Source organism: Phocoena sinus, chromosome X (assembly GCF_008692025.1).
Source record: "Phocoena sinus isolate mPhoSin1 chromosome X, mPhoSin1.pri, whole genome shotgun sequence".
Taxonomy (NCBI): domain Eukaryota; kingdom Metazoa; phylum Chordata; class Mammalia; order Artiodactyla; family Phocoenidae; genus Phocoena; species Phocoena sinus.
Window position 1 is genome coordinate 7,750,607 of NC_045784.1, and position 22,484 is coordinate 7,773,090.

Genomic DNA, 22,484 nt, shown 5'->3' on the forward strand with positions numbered 1-22,484 from the left:
AGGAACTGTGACCTAGGGACAGTAAAAGACTGCCTAGTGGCACATGGAGCTACAGCCAGCTTTGGAGCATTCTTTCTCCTTCTTTCCAGTAGCGTTTGTACTCTTAGCTCTTATCATTCAATAGAACATCTCCCTTCAAACGGTAGGACAGAAGAGCAAACAACGTGCGAGGAAGGCCTTTCACGCGAAGACTGTGTAAAATGCCATTATGTAGATAATCCGGGCAGATTGCACGACGGACCTTTGTGATACGACAAAAAATATAACGACGGGTGAGTCTAGGCTATATTTTTGTAGGAACAGTAACTTTGAATAGCTATGTGCTAACGCTGGCAAACACAGGGCTAAGACCTTTACTTTTAATGTCTCAGCCATGTGAGGTTAAAACGTTACCTCTTCTCACAGATGAAGAAACAGAGGATGTTCAATAATTTGCCCCGAATTATAGCGCTAGTGAGGTCCAAAGCTGGGATTCAAATCCAGATCTCCCTCAATCACTACAACTCTGCGTAATAGTTAAGAAAAAAATTATCTATGGCCCAAAAGCACATGAAAAGATGCTCAACCTCACTAGTCATTGGAGAATTGCAAATGAAAACTACAATGAGGTGTCACCTCACACTGGTCAGAATGGCCATCATCAAAAACTCTACAAATAACAAATGCTGGAGAGGGTGTGGAGAAAAAGGGAACCCTCTTGCACTGTTGGTGGGAATGTAAATTGGTGCAGCCACTATGGAGAACAGTACGGAGGTTCCTCAAAAAGCTAAAACTAAAACGACCATACAACCCAGCCATCCCACTCCTGGGCACAGATAAGGAGAAAACCATAACCTGAAAAAAAACGTGCACCCCAGTGTTCACTGCAGCACTCTTTGTTTACAGTAGCACGGACATGGAAGCAAACCTAAACGTCCATCAACAGAGGAATGAACAAAGAAGATGTGGTGCATATACACAATGGAACAGCACTCAACCATAAAAAAAGAACGAAATGATGCCACTTGCAGCAACATGGATGGACCCAGAGATGATCATACTAAGTGAAGTAAGTCAAAGAGAAAGACAAGTACCATACGATATCATTTCTATGTGGAATCTAAAATATGACACAAGTGAACTTATCTACAAAACAGAAACAGACTCACAGACATAGAGAGAGAACAGACGTGTGGTTGCCAAGGGGGAGAGGTCAGGAGACGGGTAGATTAGGAGTCTGGGATTAACATCTACACACTACTATATATACCACAGATAACCCACAAGGACCTACTGTACAGCACAGGGAAGTCTGGTCACTATTCTCTAAAAGCCTGTATGAGAAAAGAGTCTGTAAAGTAATGGATATACGTATATGTATAACTGATTCACTTTGCTGTACGCCTGAAACGAACGCTGCACTGTAAATCATCAACTCTACTCCAATATAAAATAAAGATTAAATTACAAAAGAAAAGAAAAAATAATCTGAGAACGTTTACGTCTGTTACCTTTCATATAAATTCATTCGTGCGTTGTTGCAATTTGATCCTGTAGGCCTTGGGACTTCACTCTACTGCTTTAATAGACATTAAAGAGACAAACAAACGCTGATACTAGCACCCCAGTTAGATGAACAAGTGCAGTGTCACTGGTTTCCATCTGACCTGGGAGGACAGGCCTTTGTAGCATCTACGTTTTAAATAAGGCAGAGCTTGCACTGTGTAGCACAGGGGACTCTACTCACTCAGTGTTCTGTAACAACCTGTATGGGAGAAGAATCTGAAAAAGAATGGACATATGTATAACGAAATCACTTTGCTGTACACCTGCAACTAACAACATTGTAGCTCGACTACACTCCAGTATAAAATAAAGATTAAAAATACTAGCTAAACAAGGACCTACCGTATAGCACAGGGAACTATATTAATTATTTTCCATTATAGGTTCTTACAAGATAATCCTGATAAAATAACTGAAACTTTGCTGTACACCTGCAACTAACAAACACACTATTGTAAATCAACCACACTTCGATAAAAAAAGATTACAAGGACAACAAGAACAAAAGGCAGGTCTGTAATCTTCGTTAAGCCACGTGCATTTGTTTCCTTGTGGCAACTGCTTTCTGGGAACAAATCCCCTTCTCTGGCATCACCCAACGTAAAGCTCTAATTTCAGCAGTATTGTCGTTGGATTTCTACAGGTGTGGCCTTTTCTCATCTATTCCATTCTTGCGTCTTTTTTTGGTATTCTTTTCCATGCCAACAGCATGGAAGTCAAGGTAGTCACGGTTTAGTCACCTGGGAAACCCTAAGTTCAAGCAACAGGTATCTTCCTGTCATCTGGGGATGGAATGAAGTGCTGGTACGGAGCTAAGGCTCTCCAGTAGATGGTCCTCTGGCCCCACTCCCTTCCTTCTTGCTGTATCCACGCATTTTGTTTGTGTGCTATATAACCTTGCAGGCCTCTCATTGTGACTCCAGGCTCACTCGTGGGAATGGGTTTGGCCAATGGCATGTCAGCTAACGTGACAGAGACAGAGGCTTGAAAAGCACGTGGGCAACTGGGCCCAGCCATCTGCCTTCACCTCTGCAGTCCCCTGGAGAACATGCTTGAGGCAGATTGCAGGAGAGAGCCGTCCAGCAGTGGAGATGCGCCAGTTACCAGCCTGAGCTGCGAGGGATCCTAACCAAGATCAGCAGGCTAGCTGACCCCCAGCTGACTCCAGATGCGCAAACGGTAAGAACTAGACCTGAACGGGGTTGAGTCCTGGTTCTGTTTCTCTATCTTCATTTCTCACCGTCTCCCCTTCCTCACTCAACTCTCTAGCCAGGCTGAATTAGACGACATCTCCCACTGCACCCTGCCACCTTCTGTCTCTACAGGTTTGCTTAACATGGCTGGCTGGTATGCCTTTACCGTACTGATAGGTACCCACTCTCTTTCAAGACTTAGTGATCACTTGCCCCAAGACCTTTTGGTTGTACCACCTCTGCCCTCTCTATGCCTTCTACCTACTCAGGCAGCTTGGCAAAGCTCTTCTCAACGTTTCACGATTTTCCCTTTCGCTCCAAAATTACACATTCTTAGAAGATTGTAATACAAGCTAAGTAAGATTTTAAGAAAAGCTTCCAAGGCAGGCTGATTAAGGAGTGAAAGGTCAGAGGGGTCAGGAGGGGAAGCTGGGAAAAGGGGCTATGGGGGGGGGGGGGGCGCCATTTGTTGGTATGAGTCACTTATACTTTAGCCCCTTAGAGGTGTGGGTCTTTCTGCATCACTCTTTTAATTACTCCTAAATCAAATTTCTACTTGAAAGCGTCATGTGCCTCAGAATTACTTGTGCTAGGAAAGAACACTGTAGTTACAAAAGGTTTATATAATGAAAGCAAGGCTGGTATGGATTTATTCAAACATTTCTTTGTTGAAAAGTGATTGCTATTCTATCCTCTCTACTTTGGCATATTCTATTTTATTTGCTAAGAAGCTTTCAAACTTGCTCCCCTAAAAATACATTTCTTCTCGTCCTTTGCCATGTACTTAATTCGAATAACTGTGGGGCGAGAGGGAGTGCTTCCTCTATTATCATCTCTCTGACCAGCTACTTGCTGCTGCTCTAGATCATCACATTGTCTCCGATGATACGGAATATCTCATGGGCCCCAGCGAGAGAGGGGCTTCTCTGTGTTTCAGATAAGGTCTAAAATTCTTCCTAGGTGGGGGCCAATTGTTATATTTCAGAAGATGGCCCTGCTCGCCTCTGAATGAGACCAGGTATTTGGTATTCTTCGGCTATTCATTTTATTAAACCCTTTAAAAAAAATGTGAAATAGATTCCGAGACAAGACGGCAGAGGAGAAGAAGAACTTGAGCTCACCTCCTCTCATGAAAACACCCAAACCAAACTGCTGAACAACCACTGAGCAAAAAGACTAGGACCTACCAAAAAAGATATTCTACATCCCAAAGACAGAAGAAGCCACAACAAGACAGACAGTAGGAGGGGTGCTTTTGCGATATAATCAAATCCCATGCCCGCCAGATGGGTGACCCAGAAAAATGGAAAATAATTATATTGCAGAGGCTCTCTTACAGAAGTAAGCGTCCTGAGCCCCAACTTCAGGCTCCCCAGCCTGGGGTCTGCACCAGGAGGAGGAGCCCCCAGAGCATTGGCTTTGAAGACCAGCAGGGCTTGAGTGCAGGAGCCCCCACGGGACACGTGGTACAGAGACTCCACTCTTGGAGGGCGCACATAAGGTTTCCTGTGAACTGGGACCCAGGGCAAAGCAGTGACTCGACAGGAGCCTGGGTCAGACCTACCTGTGGGTCTCGGAGGGTCTCCTAGGGAGTTGGGGGTTGGCTGGGGCTCACTGTAGGGGCAAGGGCCAGAGGCCACAGGAAATACTCATCAGCGTGAGCTCTCCCGGAGATCGCCATTTTGACACCGAGACCTTGCCCCCCCGCCCCCCACCACTGCCTGGGTCCAGTGCTGGTACACCTCAGGCCAAACAATGAACAGGGTGGAAACACAGCCCCACCCACCCATCAGCAGACGGCCTGCCTAAAGTCGTCCTGAGCACAAAGTCTCCTCTAAATGCACCTCTTGACATGGCCCTGCCCACCAGGGGGCAGGCAACAGTCCCTCCCACCAGGAAGCCCGCACAAGCCTCTGGACCATTCTCACCCACCAGGGTGCAGACACCAGAAAAAAGAGGGAACTACAAACGTGCAGCCTGAGAAACAGAGACCACAAACACAGACAGTTACACCAAATGAGACGGCAGAGAAATATATTCCAGACAAAGGAACAAGACAGAACCCCAGAAGAACAACTAAATGAAGCGGAGATAGGTAATCTACCTGAAGAAGAATTCAGACTAATGCATTAAAAAAGAAAAAGCAATGCAAACACAACACTAAAGACAGTCATCAAATCACAAGAGAAGCGAACAAAAGAGGAAGGGAAGAAAAAAGACCTACAAAAACAAATCCAAAACAATGAACAAGGTGGCAATAAGAACATACATATTGATAATTACCTGAAATGTAAAAGGATTAAATACTCCGACCAAAAGACATAAACTGGCTGAATGGATACAAAAATAGATCCCGTATATGTGCTGTCTACAAGAGACCCACTTCAGACCTAGGGACACGTACAGACAAAGTGAGAAGATGGAAAAAGGTATTCCATGCAAACGGAAATCCAAAGAAAGCTGGAGTAGCAATACTCATGTCAGACAAAATAGGCTTTAAAATCAAGACTGTTACAAGAGACAAAGAAGGACACTATATATATACAGTGATCAAAGGATCAAGCCATGAAGAGGATAAAACAATTGTAAATGTATATGCACCCAACAAAGGAGCACCTCAGTATATAAGGCGAATGCTAACAGCCATAAAAGGAGAAACCAACAGTAACAGAGTAATAGTGGGGGACTTTAACACCCCACTTACATCAACGGACAGATCATCCAGGCAGAAAATCAATAAGGAAACACGGGCCTTAAATGACACATGAGACCAGATGGACTTAATCGATACTTATAGAACATTCCATCTGAAAGCAGCAGAATACACATTCTTTCTCAAAGGCACATATAACATTCTCCAGGAGAGATGACAATGCGGAGCCACAAAGCGAGCCCCGGTAAGTTTAAGAAAATTGAACTCGTATCAAGCATCTTCTCCGACTACAACGCTATTAGATTAGAAATCAACTACAAAAAAACCCACAACCGTACAAAACACAAACACGTGGAGGTGAAACGATATGCTACTAACCAACCGATGGATCACTGAAGAAATCAAAGAGGAAATGAGAAACTACCCAGAGACAAACGAAAGCCTGATGACCCAAGACCCACGGGACGCGGCAGAAGCAACTGTAAGAGGGAAGTTTATAGCAATACTGTCTTACCTCAGGAAACAAGAAAAATCTCAAATAAACAACTTCACCTTATGCCTAAAGCAACTAGGGAAAGAAGAAGAGACAAAACCCAAAGTCAGCAGAAGGAAAGAAACCCTAAAGATCAGAGCAGAAAGAAATGAGATAGAGACAAAGAATACGTAAACAAAATTGATAAATAAATCTTTAGCCAGACTCGTCAAGAAAAAGAGGGAGAAGGCTCTAATCCATAAAATTAGAAATGAAAAAGTTGAAGTTACAACAGGCACCACAGAAATACAAAGGATCATAAGAGACTACTACAAGCAACTCTATGCCAATAAAATGGACAATCTAGAAGAAATGGACAAATTCGTAGGAAGGTACAATCTCCCAAGACTGAACCAAGCAGAAATAGAAACTGTGAACAGGCCAATCACAAGTACTGAAATTGAAAATGTGACTTAAGAACTCCCAACAGACGAAAGTCCAAGAGCAGAGCAGATGGCTTCACAGGCGAATTCTACCAAGCATTTAGAGGAGAGTTAACACCTATCATTCTGAAACTATTCCAAAAAAATCGCAGAGGAGGGAACACCCCATCACCCTGATACCAAGGACCAAACAAAGATAGATAGCACAAAAAAGAAAATTACGGGCCAATATCCCTGATGAATATAGATGCAAAATTCCTCAACATAATACTAGCAAACCGAACCCGACAATACAGTACAAGGATCATACACCGTGATCAAGTGGGATTCATCCCAGGGATGCAAGGATTCTTCAATATCCGCAAATCAACCAATGTGATGCACCACATTGACAAACTGAAGAATAAAAACCATATGATCATCTCAATAGATGCAGAAGAAGCTTCTGAGAAAGTTCGACACCCATTTATGATAAAAACTCTCCAGAAGGTGGGCACAGAGCCTCAACATAATAAAGACCATATATGACAAACCCACAGCTAACATGACACTCCACAGTGAAAAGCCGAAAGCATTCCCTCTAAGATCAGGAACAAGACAAGGACGCGCACTCCCACCACTTTTCTCCAACATAGCTTTGGAAGTCCTAGCCGTGGCAATCAGAGAAGAAAAAGAAATAAAAGGAATCCCAATTGGAAAAGAAGTAAAACTGCCACTGTTTACAGAGGACACGATACTATACATAGAAAATCCTAAAGATGCTACCAGAAAACTACTCGAGCTCATCAATGAATGTGGCAAAGTTGCAGCTTACAGAATTAATACACAGAAATCTCTTGCATTTCTATATGTTAACGATGACAGGTCAGAAGGAGCAATTAAGGAAACAATCCCATTTACCATCACGTCAAAAAGAATAAAATTCCTAAGAATAAACCTACCCAAGGAGCCAAAATACCTGTACTCGAAAACTATAAGATGCTGATGAAAGAAACTGAAGATGACACACACAGATGGAAAGGAATTGGAAAAATCAATATTGTTCTTGAATTGGAAGAATCAATATTGTCAAAATGAGTATACTACCTAAGGCAAGCTACAGATTCAATGCAATCCCTGCTAAATTACCAATGGCATTTTTCACACAACTAGAGCAAAAAAATTTTAAATTTGTATGGAAACACAAAAAACCCCGAAGAGCCAAAGCAATCCTGAGAAAGGAAAACAGAGCTGGAGGAATCAGGCTCCTTGACTACAAAGCTACTATGGCACTGGCAGAGAAACAGAAATATAGACCAGTGGGACAGGATAGGAAGTCCAGAAATAAACCCATGCACCTATGGTCAACTAATCTATGTCAAAGGAGGCAAGGATATACAATGGAGAAGAGACAGCCTCTTCAATAAGTGTTGCAGGGAAAACTGGACAGCAACATGTTGAAGAATGAAACGAGAACATTCTCTAACACCATACACAAAAATCAACTCAAGGTGGATTAAAGACCTAAATGTAAGACCAGATACTATAAAACTCTCGGAGGAAAATATAGGCAGAACAATCTCTGCATAAATTGCAACAATATCTTTTTGGATCCACCTCCTGGAGTAATGAAAATAAAAACAAAAATAAACAAATGGGACCTAATTAAACTTAAAAGCTTTTGCACAGCAAAGGAAACCATAAACAAAACAAAAGGACAACCCACAAAATGGGAGAAAATATTTGCCAACAAAGCAACCGACAAAGGATGAATCTCCAAGATATACAAAAGCAGCTCATGCAGCTCAGTATCAAAAAAACAACCAGTGAACAAATGGGCAGAAGATCTAAAGAGACATTTCTCCAAAGAAGACATACAGATGGCCAAAAAGCACATGAAAAGATGCTCAACATCACTAATTATTAGAGAAATGCAAATCAAAACGACCATGAGGTATCAGCTCACACGGCTCAGAATGGCCATCATTAAAAAATCTACAAACCATAAATGCTGGAGAGGGTGTGGAGAGAAGGGAACCCTCCTATGCTGTTGGTGGGAATGTGAATTGGTGCAGCCACTATGGAGAACAGTATGGAGGTTCCCGAAAAGAACTTAAAATCGAACTATACCATATGGTCCAGCAATCCCACTCCTGGGCATGTATCCAGAGAAAACCATAATTTGAAAAGATACATGCACCCCAGTGTTCACTGCAGCACCACTTACAATAGCCAGGGCGTGGAAGCAACCTAAATATGTCCATCGACAGAGGAGTGAATAATGAAGATGTGGTACATATACACAATGGAATAGTACTCAGACATGAAAAAGGATGAAATAATGCCATCTGCAGCAACATGGATGCACCTCGAGATGCTCGTACTAAGCAAAGTAAGTCAGAAAGAGAAAGACAAATACCACGTGATATCACTGGTATGTGTAATCTAAACCATGACACAAATGAACTTCTCTAAGAATCAGAAACAGACCGATACAGAGAACAGACTTGTGGGTTGCCAAGTGGGGGTGGGGGCAGGGTAGGGATGGAGTGGGAGTCTGGGACTAGCAGGTGCAAACTAGTACATACAGAATGGAGAGACAACGAGGTCCTGTTGTATAGCGCAGGGAACTGTATTCACTATCCTGTAATAACTAGTCATAAAAAAAGAACGAAATAACGCCGTTTGCAACAACATGGATGGACCTAGAGATGATCACACTAAGTGACGTTAAGTCCGAAAGACAAGTACCCTGTGATATCACTTCTACGTGGAATCTAAAAAAAAGATACCAATGAACTTGTGTACAGAACACAAACAGACTCACAGACTTCAAAAACAAACTTACGGTTACCAAAGGGGAGAGGTCGGGGGAGGGACAGATTAGGACTTTGGGATTAACATCTACACGCTACTGTATATACCGCAGATAACCCACAAGGGCCTACTGTACAGCACAGGGAACTCTGGTCACTATTCTCCGATAACCTATATGAGAAAAGAATCTGTAAAGTAAGGGATATACGTATCTGTATAACTGAATCACTTTGCTGTACACCCGAAACTAACACAACACTGTAAGTCAACTATACTCTAATAAATATGAAATAAAAACTAAAATAAAAAATAAAGTGACGTAGACCCCAAGGTTAATAACGACAAAAAAAATTCTGAAGTAACACTCAGAAAAGAAAACTGAATGTATGATACAATGACTAAACCATGTAACTCCCACCCAGAAAGTGCTGTTAACCCCATGATCTCCCCATGTTTTTCCAGTGGTGCCACTGCCCTCCCATCCAAGAGGCAACCGTCATCCTGACTTTTATTTATAGGTTTTACACCTGTGTATACATCTCTAAACGCAAGAGCTTTTTATCTTTAACTTATGTACAAACAGACTCCTAGTGCAGTCATCCTTTTGTTTCCCGATTCCTTTAACAATATGTTTGTAAGAGTCGTCCATGTGGTTTGCTAGAGATCAAGAATTTTCAACGCCATCTGGCCTGTTATTTTTCCTAGCACAGTACGAGTGAGTGCTACCATCTTCTTGGTTAGGAAAGACAAACCGATAAATGTTGTGTACCCTTTCCGCCCTCGTCTTCCCTTGATGTTTAAATGCAGAAATGCAATCGATCTGAAAACAGTCACCAAACAGAGAAGTCAAGAGGGCGTGCGATACTCACTCACAACATTGGCTTGTCCGGTGAATATGGTGTACTGGAGCTCGTAGGAAACCACACTGAATTCGTCATCGGAGGTCCAGTGAACGGTGATGGTGTCATAGGAAGCCGTGCAGAGCTCTTCTCTAATTGTGGGAGGGTTGGGAGCTGTGGGGAGCAAGACGGTCATCAGCAGAGAAGCAGACACCTCTGGGATACATCTCAAAGGAGATGTTTGACAGTCAAAGCAGGCCTTTTAAAACATATCCACCAGAACTGCTATCCGAGAGATGGTGATGCCAATCCAAAGAGCATTTGCTTGGCTGGTTATATCACTGTGATTTTTCCCAGGTAGTGTGACTTCAGCCAGCCAGTATCTTCTATTTATCATGAAAGCATGTTCAGAAGGGTAAGCAAACAAACTCTCTTATTCGTGAAAGAAAACATGTCAAACAAAAAGTAAACAAGATGAACTCTTGTCATTTCATCCCCATTGTGGGGATGGCAAACTTTTTCGGTAAAGAGCTAGATGGTAAATATTTGAGGCTTTGTGGGTCCTCTGGTCTCCGTTCTGTACCGTGAAAGCGGCCAGAGACAATGTGTACTCAAGTAGACCCGGCCAGGTTCCAGTAGAACTTTATTTACAAAAACGAGTGAGGACCAGATTTGGCATGTGAGCCAAAGTCAGCCAACCTCTGAGCTACAAGATGCCACGTATTTTTATATTCAGGCGCCCAAGTGCAAAAATACTGATGTTTGTTATCCCATAACATATCAGTCAGATAAGTGTCTGAAAATTTTCTTTCATTACACGTTTTGAGGCCTTATAAAAATGTATTAGTGTGATCCAGTTTTCCTCTCATTTTTCAGTTGATAGGTGATATGTCAAATTAAGAACACGATTGCCAATCAATCATATCTAAGAAGCACATTTTCCTTCCTCAAGAAAAACAGGATGCCTTGGCATTTGATTAACTTATCGTTGGGGAAGGCTGCTGTTTTATGACTTGAACACATTCTGGAGTGGAGAAGTCTAAATCCTACCCAAATGATGATTTTAAGTGGACTTCTACTGGACTGATTTCAGTAACTGCTTTTATGAGACGAGTTTGTGAGCAAGAAAAAGCCTAGGCAGTGAGTGCTTTGCACCGGCAATAATATTTTAGAGCAGGAGCTGGCAAGCTATGGCTATGGGCCAAATCTGGCCCACGGCCTGTTTTTGTAAATAAAGTTTTATTGGAACACAGCCAGGCTCATTCACTTACGGACTGTCTCTGGCTGCCTTTGTGCAATAGCAGAACTGAGTAGTTGCAACCATATGTCCTGCAAAGACTAAAATATTTACCATCTGGCCCTTTACAGTCAGAGTCCGCCGAGCCCTGGTTTAAAGCGTCGATCCAGGCCTTTTGTTCCATTCTTCTGTACACCAGAACCTAACTTCAAAACGAGAAAACACATCTGCATCCGACAGATGAGCAACGTTTGCTTACACTATTAGAGAACTCTTTCCTGCGTGAAACTTTGATTAGGATGGATTAGTCCTAAAGAAACCCCAAGAGGGAGGGAAGTTCATGAAAATGGTAAAATTTTAAACTTGAATTGTTTTAGTACTCTGCACTTTGCCACTTGACGATACGTGCGGGACACAGATCGTACGAAGCAAGTCCCTTTTACATCTGTGGCATCAAGCCAGTTAGCCCAGCTCGCTCAGTCTATTGATTACTGAATTCCACAGACATTATGACGGCAGCCACTGCATCACGGTGTGCATTAAGGGATACTACTCAGCCATAAAATGAAATAATGCCATGTGCCATGGACTTAAGAGATGATCACATTAAGTGAAGTAAGTCAGGCAGGCAAAGACAAATACCATATGATACCACTTACATGTGGAATCTAAAATATGACACAGATGAACCTATCTATGAAACAGAAACAGACTCACAGACACAGAGAACAGACTTGTGGTGGCCGAGGGGGAGGGGAGGTGCGGGAGGGATGGAGTGGGAGTTTGGGACTAGCAGATGCCAACTATTAATTATATAGAGAATGGATAAACAGCAAGGTGCTACTGTATAGTGCGGGGAACTATATTCAATATCCCGTGATAAACCATAATGGAAAAGGATATGAAAAAGAATATATTGGGTTGGCTAAAAAGTTCATTTGGGTTTTGCCGGAAGCTTGTGTATACTATATATATACATATATATATATATATATATATATATATATATATATATATATATATGTATGTATAACTGAATCACTTTGCTGTACACCTGAAACTAACACAACACTGTAAATCACCTCTGCTTCAACAAAGTAAATTAAAAAAAAGAGATAACTTGAAAAAGAAAGTTGTGTATCAAGACAGAAGGGCTCTACAGAGCCTTAAAGCGTTCCTTCTGGAATATGACTTCATACATCTGTCTCCTGAAGTATCCACAGGCAAGATTTAGTGTCATCAAAAACAGAAGTATAGATCAATGGAAAGGACAGAAAGCCCAGAGAGAAAACCACGCACCTACGGTCACCTTATCTTTGATAAAGGAGGCAAGAATATACAACGGAGAAAAGACAGCCTCTTCAATAAGTGGTGCTGGGAAAACTGGACAGCTACATGTAAAAGAATGAAATTAGAACACTCCCTAACACCATACACAAAAATAAACTCAAGATGGATTAAAGACCTGAATGTAAGGCCAGGCACTATAAAACTTAGAGGAAAACATAGGCAGAACACTCTCTGACATACATCACAGCAAGATCCTTTTTGACCCACCTCCTCGAGAAATGGAAATAAAAACAAAAATAAACAAATGGGACCTAATGAAACTTCAAAGCTTTTGCACAGCAAAGGAAACCATAAACAAGACGAAAAGACAACCCTCAGAATGGGAGAGAACATTTGCACGTGAAGCCAAGAATTAATCTCCAAAACATACAAGCAGCTCATGCAGCTCAATATCAAAAGAACAACCCAATCCAAAAATACGCAGAAGCCCTAAGCGGACATTTCTCCAAAGAAGATATACAGCTTGCCAACAAACACATGAAAGGATGCTCAGCATTGCTACTCATTAGAGAAATGCAAATCAAAACTACAAGGAGGGCTTCCCTGGTGGCGCAGTGGTTGAGAGTCCGCCTGCCGATGCAGGGGACGCGGGTTCGTGCCCCGGTCCGGGAAGATCCCGCATGCCGCGGAGCGGCTGGGCCCGTGAGCCATGGCCGCTGAGCCTGCGCGTCCGGAGCCTGTGCTCCGCAAGGGGAGAGGCCACAACAGTGAGAGGCCGGCGTATGGCAAAAAAACAAAACAAAACAAAACAAAACAAAACAAAAAAAAAAAAAAAAAAAAAAAAAACTACAAGGAGGTGGGCTTCCCTGGTGGCGCAGTGGTTGAGAGTCCGCCTGCCGATGCAGGGGACGCGGGTTCGTGCCCCGGTCCGGGAAGATCCCGCATGCCGCGGAGCGGCTGGGCCCGTGAGCCATGGCCGCTGAGCCTGCGCGTCCGGAGCCTGTGCTCCGCAAGGGGAGAGGCCAGAGGCCCGCGTACCACCACAAAACAAAAACAAACAAACAAAAAACTACAATGAGGTATCACTTCACACTAGTCAGAATGGCCATCATCAAAAAATCTACAAACAATAAACGCTGGAGAGGGTGTGGAGAAAAGGGAACCCTCCTGCACGGCTGGTGGGAATGTAAATTGATACAGCCACTGTGGAGAACAGTATGGAGGTTCCTTAAAGAACTAAAAAGAGAATTACCATACGACCCAGCAATCCCACTACTGGGCATATACCCTGAGAAAACCATAATTCAGAAAGAGTCATGTACCACAGGGTTCACTGCAGCTCTATTTACAACAGCCAGGACACGGAAGCAACCTAAGTGTGTGTGCATCGACAGATGAATGGATAAAGAAGATGTGGCACATATATACAGCGGAATATTACTCGGCCCTAAAAAGAAACGAAATTGAAGTTATTTGGAGTGAGGTGGATGGACCTAGAGTCTGTCATACAGAGTGAAGTTAAGTCAGAAGGAGGAAAACAAATACTGTGTGCTAACACATATATGTGGAATCTAAGGGGAAAAAAAAGGGTTCTGAAAAACCTAGGGGCAGGACAGGAATAGAGATGCAGACATAGAGAATGGGCTTGAGGACACGGGGAGGGGGAAGGATAAGCTGGGACACAGTCATAGAGTGGCATGGACATATATACACTACCAGATGTAAAACAGATAGCTAGTGGGAAGCAGCCGCATAGCACAGGGAGACCAGCTCGGTGCTTTGTGACCACCTAGAGGGGTGGGATAGGGAGGGTGGGAGACGCGAGAGGGAGGGGACGTGGAGACACATGTATACGTATAGCTGATTCACTTCGTTATATAGAAGAAGCTAACACAACATTGTAAAGCAATTATACTCCAATAAAGATGTTTAAAAAAAAAAAAAAAAGAACAGATAGAAAGCTTGGAAATAGACCCATGATACGTAGAACTTGACGTACAAAAAAGGCAGCACCACAAAGGTGGCAAAGCCATCTTCATGAGGAAGGAATAGATTGCTTAGAAATTACGTTGATAAAACTGGTTCAAAATATGACGAAAAATTCAGTTAAATCCCTACCTTACACTAAATACAAAGGTAAACTTCAGATAGCTTAAAGATATAAATGGAAAAGTAAAACAGTGAGGCTAATGGAAGAAGCAGAGTATCTCTGTGACTCACGATGGGGAAAGGTTTCTTTAACAAGATCCAAAAATACAAAACCTAAATCCCTACGATGTATATACTTTAAATATCTTACAATTTTATTTGTCGATTATACCTTAATAAAGCTGGAATGTTTTAAAAAATGAAAAAAATGGTAGAATTTATTAGTGAAAAACAAAGATTTAGTGCCATGTGCTGTGACTCGGATGAATAAGTAAGTGATACCGATCGAGAGACGCCTTCCACGGAGGAGGCCCAGCTGCATCATAAACACGCTTATTACTGTCCGTGTGGTCCCTGTTAGTGTGGGATCACCCTGCATGGGTCAGTGGAGAAATATTTACTCTCCCATCATCTAAACAGTTCACTGAATTATTTCTCCATCAACCAACGTAGAAAGGTTTGGTTGTCTCTGCATTGCAATACATGATTAAATATAAAGAACGCTGTGTTTGAAATAGGCAGGTAGCTGGGAGACACGTGGCAGGGGCTGTAATCAGGGAGGGAATGTCACCCCTCCGGGTTATTCACTTGACGTACCAGTTAGAGGCATGTCAGAGGCGAAAAAAAAAAATCTTGTTTTCACAGCCAGGCAGACTAACCCTGTTTTGATTATAAAGCCAATGGGTTTGTCCTGAAAAGTCAATATCCAGCTTACAGTAAACGAGAACAGCAGCACGTTGCCAGTTTCGATATTCATGCAGTTGGTATACCAGAACTGTTATTTTCTTGCCTCTGTCATAAACAGGACACAAGAAATGGTGGGCTAACGCTCCACAAACACTCCATTTCCTGCTTACGAACGTCTGATAAACTATTTGGACTTCGCAGGATCGGCCGAGCATCGTATGTTATGGCCAGGATCGATGCTATGTCTAGAAATGGTCCAAATTTGTATCGGAGGGTGACAGCTAAGAAGGCGTAATAGCAGGTACCCCATATGGTCTTTAGTTTGGCATAAACAGCCATCGGGATGATATACGGCGTAGACTCTACAAGTCAGTGCAAACTACTTTCACAGTTTCCCCTGCAGTCAGTACGCTGGCATTCACACAGAGATTAGAATGGGCATACGTTACTGAAATGCTCTTAAACGATCCTGGGGAAATGGGAAGGACATTCTTGACAATAAGACACTGATTCTGTGCAGAACGGCCACGTGCCCGGCCAAACACTTTTTGCTCTTCTCTGCCCTTGGGCGTGACCTTATGACGTGGACCTAGCCCACAAGACACGAGTGGAAGTTTGCTAGATGGATCTTTTGAACAAGCTTTTGGTTTTCCTCATAAACAGACTTGGCTGACAGAGCTTTTGGTCATCATTTCCCGTCTGTCCCTCTCTTTTTGTCCGTAACTTGGGCATAACGCTTGGAGGTGGAGTAGTTCTGCAGTCACGTGGCAAGACGGTGACGGTGGCAGAGCACAAAAAGAGAAAGAGCCTGGGGTCCGACGTCATCACTGAACCGCTGCCCAGCCCTGGACGGCAACAGAAGCCTCTGTTCTCCCGTTTCTGTGATAGGAACACTGTCTGATGGGTCTAGTCACTGCTAACTGGATTTTCTGTTGCTGTGACCGCACTCATTCCCAAATGATATAAGAAAACAGGAGATTTTTAATAGGATGCCATCATGAAAAGCATCTCAGCCCGAGAAAGGCTCACCTGCATGGCCCAACACAGTAGCCACGAGCTCCGTGTGGCCCTTTACATTTCACTTTAATTGAAGTGAAACAAAAGTAAAAACTCACTAACCACATTTCAGGTTTTCAACACAGCCCCACGTGGCTAGCAGGTATCCTACTGGACGGTGCGGAGTGCTTCTGTCATCCTAGAAAGTTCTGTGGCATGGTGTTAGTTGAGGTAAACCTCAGAGTGAAAAGCTACATTCATAAATAGTTGAAATCGAGTTTGGTTTCTTACTGGACGTGCTTTTTGAGTCAACTTATTTCTTCCTTCGTAGGCATCGTATGGTGTGAAAGAGTCACCTAAGATAAGAAGATGTTTCTGGGGTGACTCGCCTCCCTTGCAAATGCACAAAGGCTAAAACCGGCACCTCGGGTCCAGGCAAAGGAAAACACTGATCTGGGTACAGTGCTCCTTGAACATAGAAATCCTTTGCTTTCTAGCCACAGACTGTAAAAATAAACATCACCCAATGCTCCGTCTCTCCTGCTTCCCCTTACCCAACTGCTCTCCCGCGAACACACATACACAATGAGGGTGGAGACACTGGTGCCGCGCTAAGTTAGGGATGTGGTCTCTTGAAGGTGGCACATTCTAAATTCAGTGCACAGCTGGCTTCACTGTAGATGCGGAGCTTCACTGAACTCCCCGCGGCACCCGCGGCTCTGGATGACACAAGTAAAGTCATCTAAACAGCCCACATTCTATGAGCGAATGTGGTCAGTTCTTGCCTTAGCGGTCGACGGCTAAGAAAAATTTGGAAGCATGGTTAGGAAAAGGAGTAGCCAGAGGTTTCTTTTATTACGGCTGCTTTCGTTTTTTAAGCTTGACCTCACCCCCCCACCCCCACCCCCCAAAAACATGCCTATCAAAAAGCACAGAAGTGAAACATGGCACCAGGAATACATGTGTGATTTTTGGGACATCTGCCGTGGTGACCTTTGCCAAGACGAAATTGAGTCTTTTACTAGAAAGTAAGGAGGTCTTTGGAGCCTGTACAGACCTGAGCTAAATCCTGATTCTGCCTCTCCCTAGATATCTGACCTCCAGCGAGATGGATGACCTCTGTCGTTTGCAAAATGAGGATTATAATACTTTACGTCAATTCGATGTTGGGAAGATTAAACAAACACAAAGAGCCAGGGCAGAGTAGATACCCCATTAGAGTTAGCTGCTAAGTTTTTCTCTGCCAAGGCACTGTGAGAGTCATCTGCCTTGCTGACATGAAACGGAAAACAGCCACGCTGCCCCGTGTACCTCTCTGATGGCCAACAGAGGTATCACGTGTGGTACCCACACGCCGAGAGTGCGGGAAATGGTGGTCAATATGCTTTCAATGACCGAGATTCTCTTCCTGCCTCTGTCCCCAGTTTAGTCTTGGACTGTATTATTTTGCTTGGAAAACCAACCAACCAACCAACCAACCAAAGGAATACCAAAAATGTTTTACGGGGATATTAGACTTCATTCCTAATGAAGTATCACTGAACGTACCCAGTATTAAAGAAAACACAAAAGACAATACCTGTAAGGTAATCCAGACATTCTAGCAATTTCTTCTCTCGGGAAAAATCTAAGGCAAAGGTGTCAAAGGTGTCGTTGAGGTTGATTTCAGGAATTAGCACCTGGGATGATGCTGTTGCCATGGAGACTCTGTAATTGAAACAAAACAACTTTTCAGAAATGTCAAGCTGGCTTTTACCATCACCGCATAGGAGTGAAAAAATAAAAGGAAAAGAAATATCATTACGAAATCGTGTTTTTTTTTAAATTAATTTATTTTTGGCTGCGTTGGGTCTTCACTGCTGCGCGCGGGCTTTCTCTAGTTGCGGCGAGCGGGGGCTACTCTTCGTTGCGGTGCGCGGGCTTCTCACTGCGATCGATGGCTTCTCTTGCTGCGGAGCACAGGCTCCGGACGCGCAGGCTCGGCGGCCATGGCTCACGGGCCCAGGCGCTCCCGCGGCATGTGGGATCTTCCCGGACCGGGGCCCGAACCCGTGTCCCCTGCATCGGCAGGCGGACTCTCAACCACTGCGCCACCAGGGAAGCCCACCATCGCTGTTTTTACACGTGAGCCTCACGAAAAATCCCGGGATGGCACAACAGGCAACACAATGCAAATGAGTATAAGCTACGAGAGGAGGCAGAGGAGCTGGGAAAACAGAAGAATGGCTTCCTCCCTTCCTTTTTACTATCGGGACAAAATTCCCCATGGAGGCGAAAGAATATTCATACTTCACATTGCTGTATATTTAACTCTCTGGCCCCCGCACATCTAACTCCAGCGAGAAGCACATAGCTCCAGGCATTTCTTCACACATCTGTCTGGGAAACGGTTTGTTCTTTTCAGACTCAACCCTGCTCCACTTCAAAGAAGAGTCTTCCAAATTTCAAGCTGCATAAAAGGCAAAGTGAAGATTAAAAAAGAATGTTTCCAGATATTGGATTAGTTTAATCAATGACTAGCCTCTCCCTAAAATAAACATTAAAAAAGGAGTTTTTGTCAGGCTCGTTTTCATTCTCCTTGTCTTCATGTTCTTGCACCATATTCCCAGCAGATGCCATGGAAAATATACATGAGCTTCCTAACAAATTCCCCGATGGGTCCGCCATTTCCCCTCTTCATTAAGGTTGCCAGGTAGATAGACTTCTCGTTTGTAATCTATGGAGCAAGCTATTGGTAGGTATCGGTCTCCTGCAGTGGACTCTCACGTTGATTGGGAAAGTTATTATTAATAGCAGAACATTTTGACTAATTAACAATGCAAGTGATTCTTCTAAGAACAAGAAAATTATGGGATGATGTAAACCACTTCTGAGCGCATCAAACTATGCTAGACTCATAAGCTTGATTTTGGTATTTCAGGAAGTGCAATAAACACCACCGAGGATCTACTGTGTGCAGGATACTGTGTAGGGTACTGGGAATTTTTGAGCAAAGAAACAGCCTTTAAATGATTTAGCCATGACCTAGTCACTTATTTTCTAATGAAGGGCATTGATGCTCATTTATACAAGACCACAGAGCTAGCTGGCAGCAGCCAGGAAGAGAATTCTAGGTCTGTACTCTTCCATTTAATTTAGAAAAACGTCAACCTGGTTACACTAAAAGACAGATCTCCTCTTGCATCTCCTAATGTCTCTTAAAGTTCTGGATTTTATAAAGAAATATACCTTGGCTATAAAAATTACATCTGTGGGCACATCTATACAATGGAGTATTTTTCGGCCATAAAAAGGAATGAAAGACTGATACATGCTATGACATGGATGAACCCTGAAAGTATTATGATAAGTGAAAGAAGCCAGACACAAAAGGCCACATATTGTATGATGTACTTGGATGAAATGTCCAGAACAGGCAGAAATCCATAGCGACAGAAGGTAGATGATCAGTGGTTGCCAGGGGCTGGGGGCAGGGGACAATGGGGAGTGATTACATAATGGGTGTGGGGTTTTCCTTTGGGGTGATGAAAATAATTCGGAACTCGATAGAGGCAGGAATTGTACAACACTGTGACTGTACTAAATGCCAATGAACTGGTCACTTTAAAATGGTTAATTTTATGTTATGCAAATTTCACTGCAATAAAAAAGTTACACCTGTGAAATGCGCGAAATCCTTAAAGTTTCTATAATTGTACTTCTGGTGCATATTCAGTGCTATACAGGGAGGGAAGGAGAGAAGATAATCAACAATGTAATAATTGGAATGATACTGAGATCCATACATGAAAGTTTGAAGAGGAATAAACTCTGGAAAGAAAAGTTTCAAGTGTTTGAATGAGGATAGAGAATCTAAATTCACCACCTGATCCTTTCACCAGGAAACAGCGACAAGCAGGGAGTTGTGTGATTTTATTGGCTAATTGCTGCACCCAAGAGAATTGGACTAATTATTATGACAAACAACTGCTAATTCAGACCGATGGATAAAGGGATGGTCGCTAGGCACTTTTCACAGACGGTCAACCTGGACTTAAAAAACGCCTTCCTTATGACCTATAATCACAAACACTCCTTCAAACTCAGAGAGGTCTTAGGATTAGTCACCAAATAGTCAACGAATACTGAGTAAGCCCTTCAAATATGTCATTTACTGAAGAGCCCAACAGATTTGCATCAATGCAGAAAGGTTCAAAGAAATGCTACGGTGCCATTTGAATTCCTCGAATAAAAATTTCAAAGTGAAACCCCAGTTATTTCTGTTTCATGATGTCCAACAGGGAGAACTGCACCAAGCTATTATGAAACAAGCACCGAACTTTCTATTGTGTTTCTCTGCTGTTCCCGCGTGGCACAGATCTTGTGCTCACCAGGTTGGGAGATCTCGAATGCTCTGAACAGATAATCTCAAGCTGGTACTTCCCCTGTCCAGTGGCACAAGCTTCTGTTCAGGTTCATGCAAAATAGACTTCATTCCCAAGTTTCTCCTGGCTCTACGGTCCACAAACGATTAACTAAACCATGCTTTAGTCAAGGGACACTGTTGACAACGCCTGACATCTTGATGGTGGGAACTTTGTAGAGCGGGAACAGAGAGGCTGAAAGTTCCTAAGCCTGGGAGGCGAAGACTGACAGCAAGACTCTTCGGAGATGATCGCAGCTTTTAACACCTACACATTTTTTTCTGATAGAAGGAAAGATATTTATCTTCGGCTACAATTTCAAATTCTTAATTGGACTGACAGGCGAGCGGAGATCTGCCAAATTCAACATTTTAGGCCGTGTTTTTCTTCCCCAAATCCTTGTTGCCCATCTCTTGGCCTTTCAGATAAATTGCCAAAAATCCACCAGGGCCATCAGCACATGCCACTTTCTCAGTTCTGTGCTTCTAGAGTCGCGCGCGCGCGCGCGCGCGTGTGTGTGTGTGTACGGGAATATGTGTACACATGCTTGTGGCTGTGTGTCAAGCTCTTAACATACTGGAGCAAATAACGGCATTGTGTCCTACCCTGACACTTAATAGGGTGGGCTGCACGCTACTTCCCCTTTCTATTTTGACTTTGATGCCCCTAATCTCCATGACACTCAGTTGCTGGCAGCCACATGGGGCCGGTTTTCTGGAAGGAAGACATGTCTAGAGCTAGAGTGCTTCCAAGATTTCTGCCGAACAGTCAACACCAGGGGAAGATGCTCTACCCTTCCCACTTAATATTCCCCCATGCCCAACCGCCTGACAATGGCACCTCAATGGGTCTCTCTCGGGCAGGTGGGCTACGACGCACATCACCATGGTAAAACCCGGTGAGTTCACACAGTAACAAAGTGTGGTTTACTTTAGTCAGCTCAGGAATTCCCAAACGCGTCTGACCCTGGAACCTTGTTGTTTTAACACCAATTAACGCCCTGTAGAACACATTTCAAAAATCACTCATCACATGCACTCTAATTCTTATAAGTGCCATCTTTCCAGCTGATAACTGGAGTTCTCGGGTTTGTACTCTGGGGAACTCTGCGGGATCCTTGAATTGCCTGTGGCAGTGAGGGACAGAGGAGTCATCCAGTGGAGTCTGAGTCCCTCTTAGGAACTCTGAAAAACGGGTACTGGTACTGTTCAGAGGGAGTTTTCTTCTTCTCATCCTCTTGATACAGATAATTTGCTGCTACAGATGACTTTAACTTTAGATGTCTCCTAAGGAGTGGACCAACTTTCTTATACTTGGAATGAGTGAAGAGTTTTGCTTATTTCACATCATTTTAGAAAAGTGCACATAGAATCACACCAAGAACTATGTATTAGCGAGGCTAGAGAACATAGTATGTTATACAATGCATTTGCATCCATTTAGTGAGTGGGAAGGAAGGAAATTAGCATTTATTGTAAGTTCACCTTGAGACAGGAACTCAGCTAATATCTTTACTCCATTATTTCATTTTATCCCTACAGCGACCATATTAGGTAGGAATAATCGGCCCTGTTTTATAGATTTGTTCACACATTCATTCAGATAAGGCAGTTTGCTACGTGCTGGGGCCATAATGGTGGAAACAAGATGGCTAGGGGTCCTGCCCGCCGGGAGCACATGAGCAAAAGGAGACTCACAAGGATTAGGGAGCAGCCCCAGTGCTACCCGTAATTACTCCTGAGGAAATTAGCACAGAGCCGAGCGCTCGATTCCAAAGCATAT

The 22,484-nt window shown here is 43.3% G+C and overlaps 1 protein-coding gene across 1 annotated transcript in view; it reads right to left on the reverse strand.

The window, feature by feature from the left end:
• The window catches only part of MID1 (midline 1), a 180,928-nt gene that overhangs the window by 24,880 nt on the left and 133,564 nt on the right, over positions 1 to 22,484 (reverse strand). The window contains 2 exon segments of the mRNA XM_032620096.1: positions 9,972 to 10,115; positions 17,879 to 18,006. Of these exon segments, the coding sequence (XP_032475987.1) occupies positions 9,972 to 10,115; positions 17,879 to 18,006 (272 nt within the window).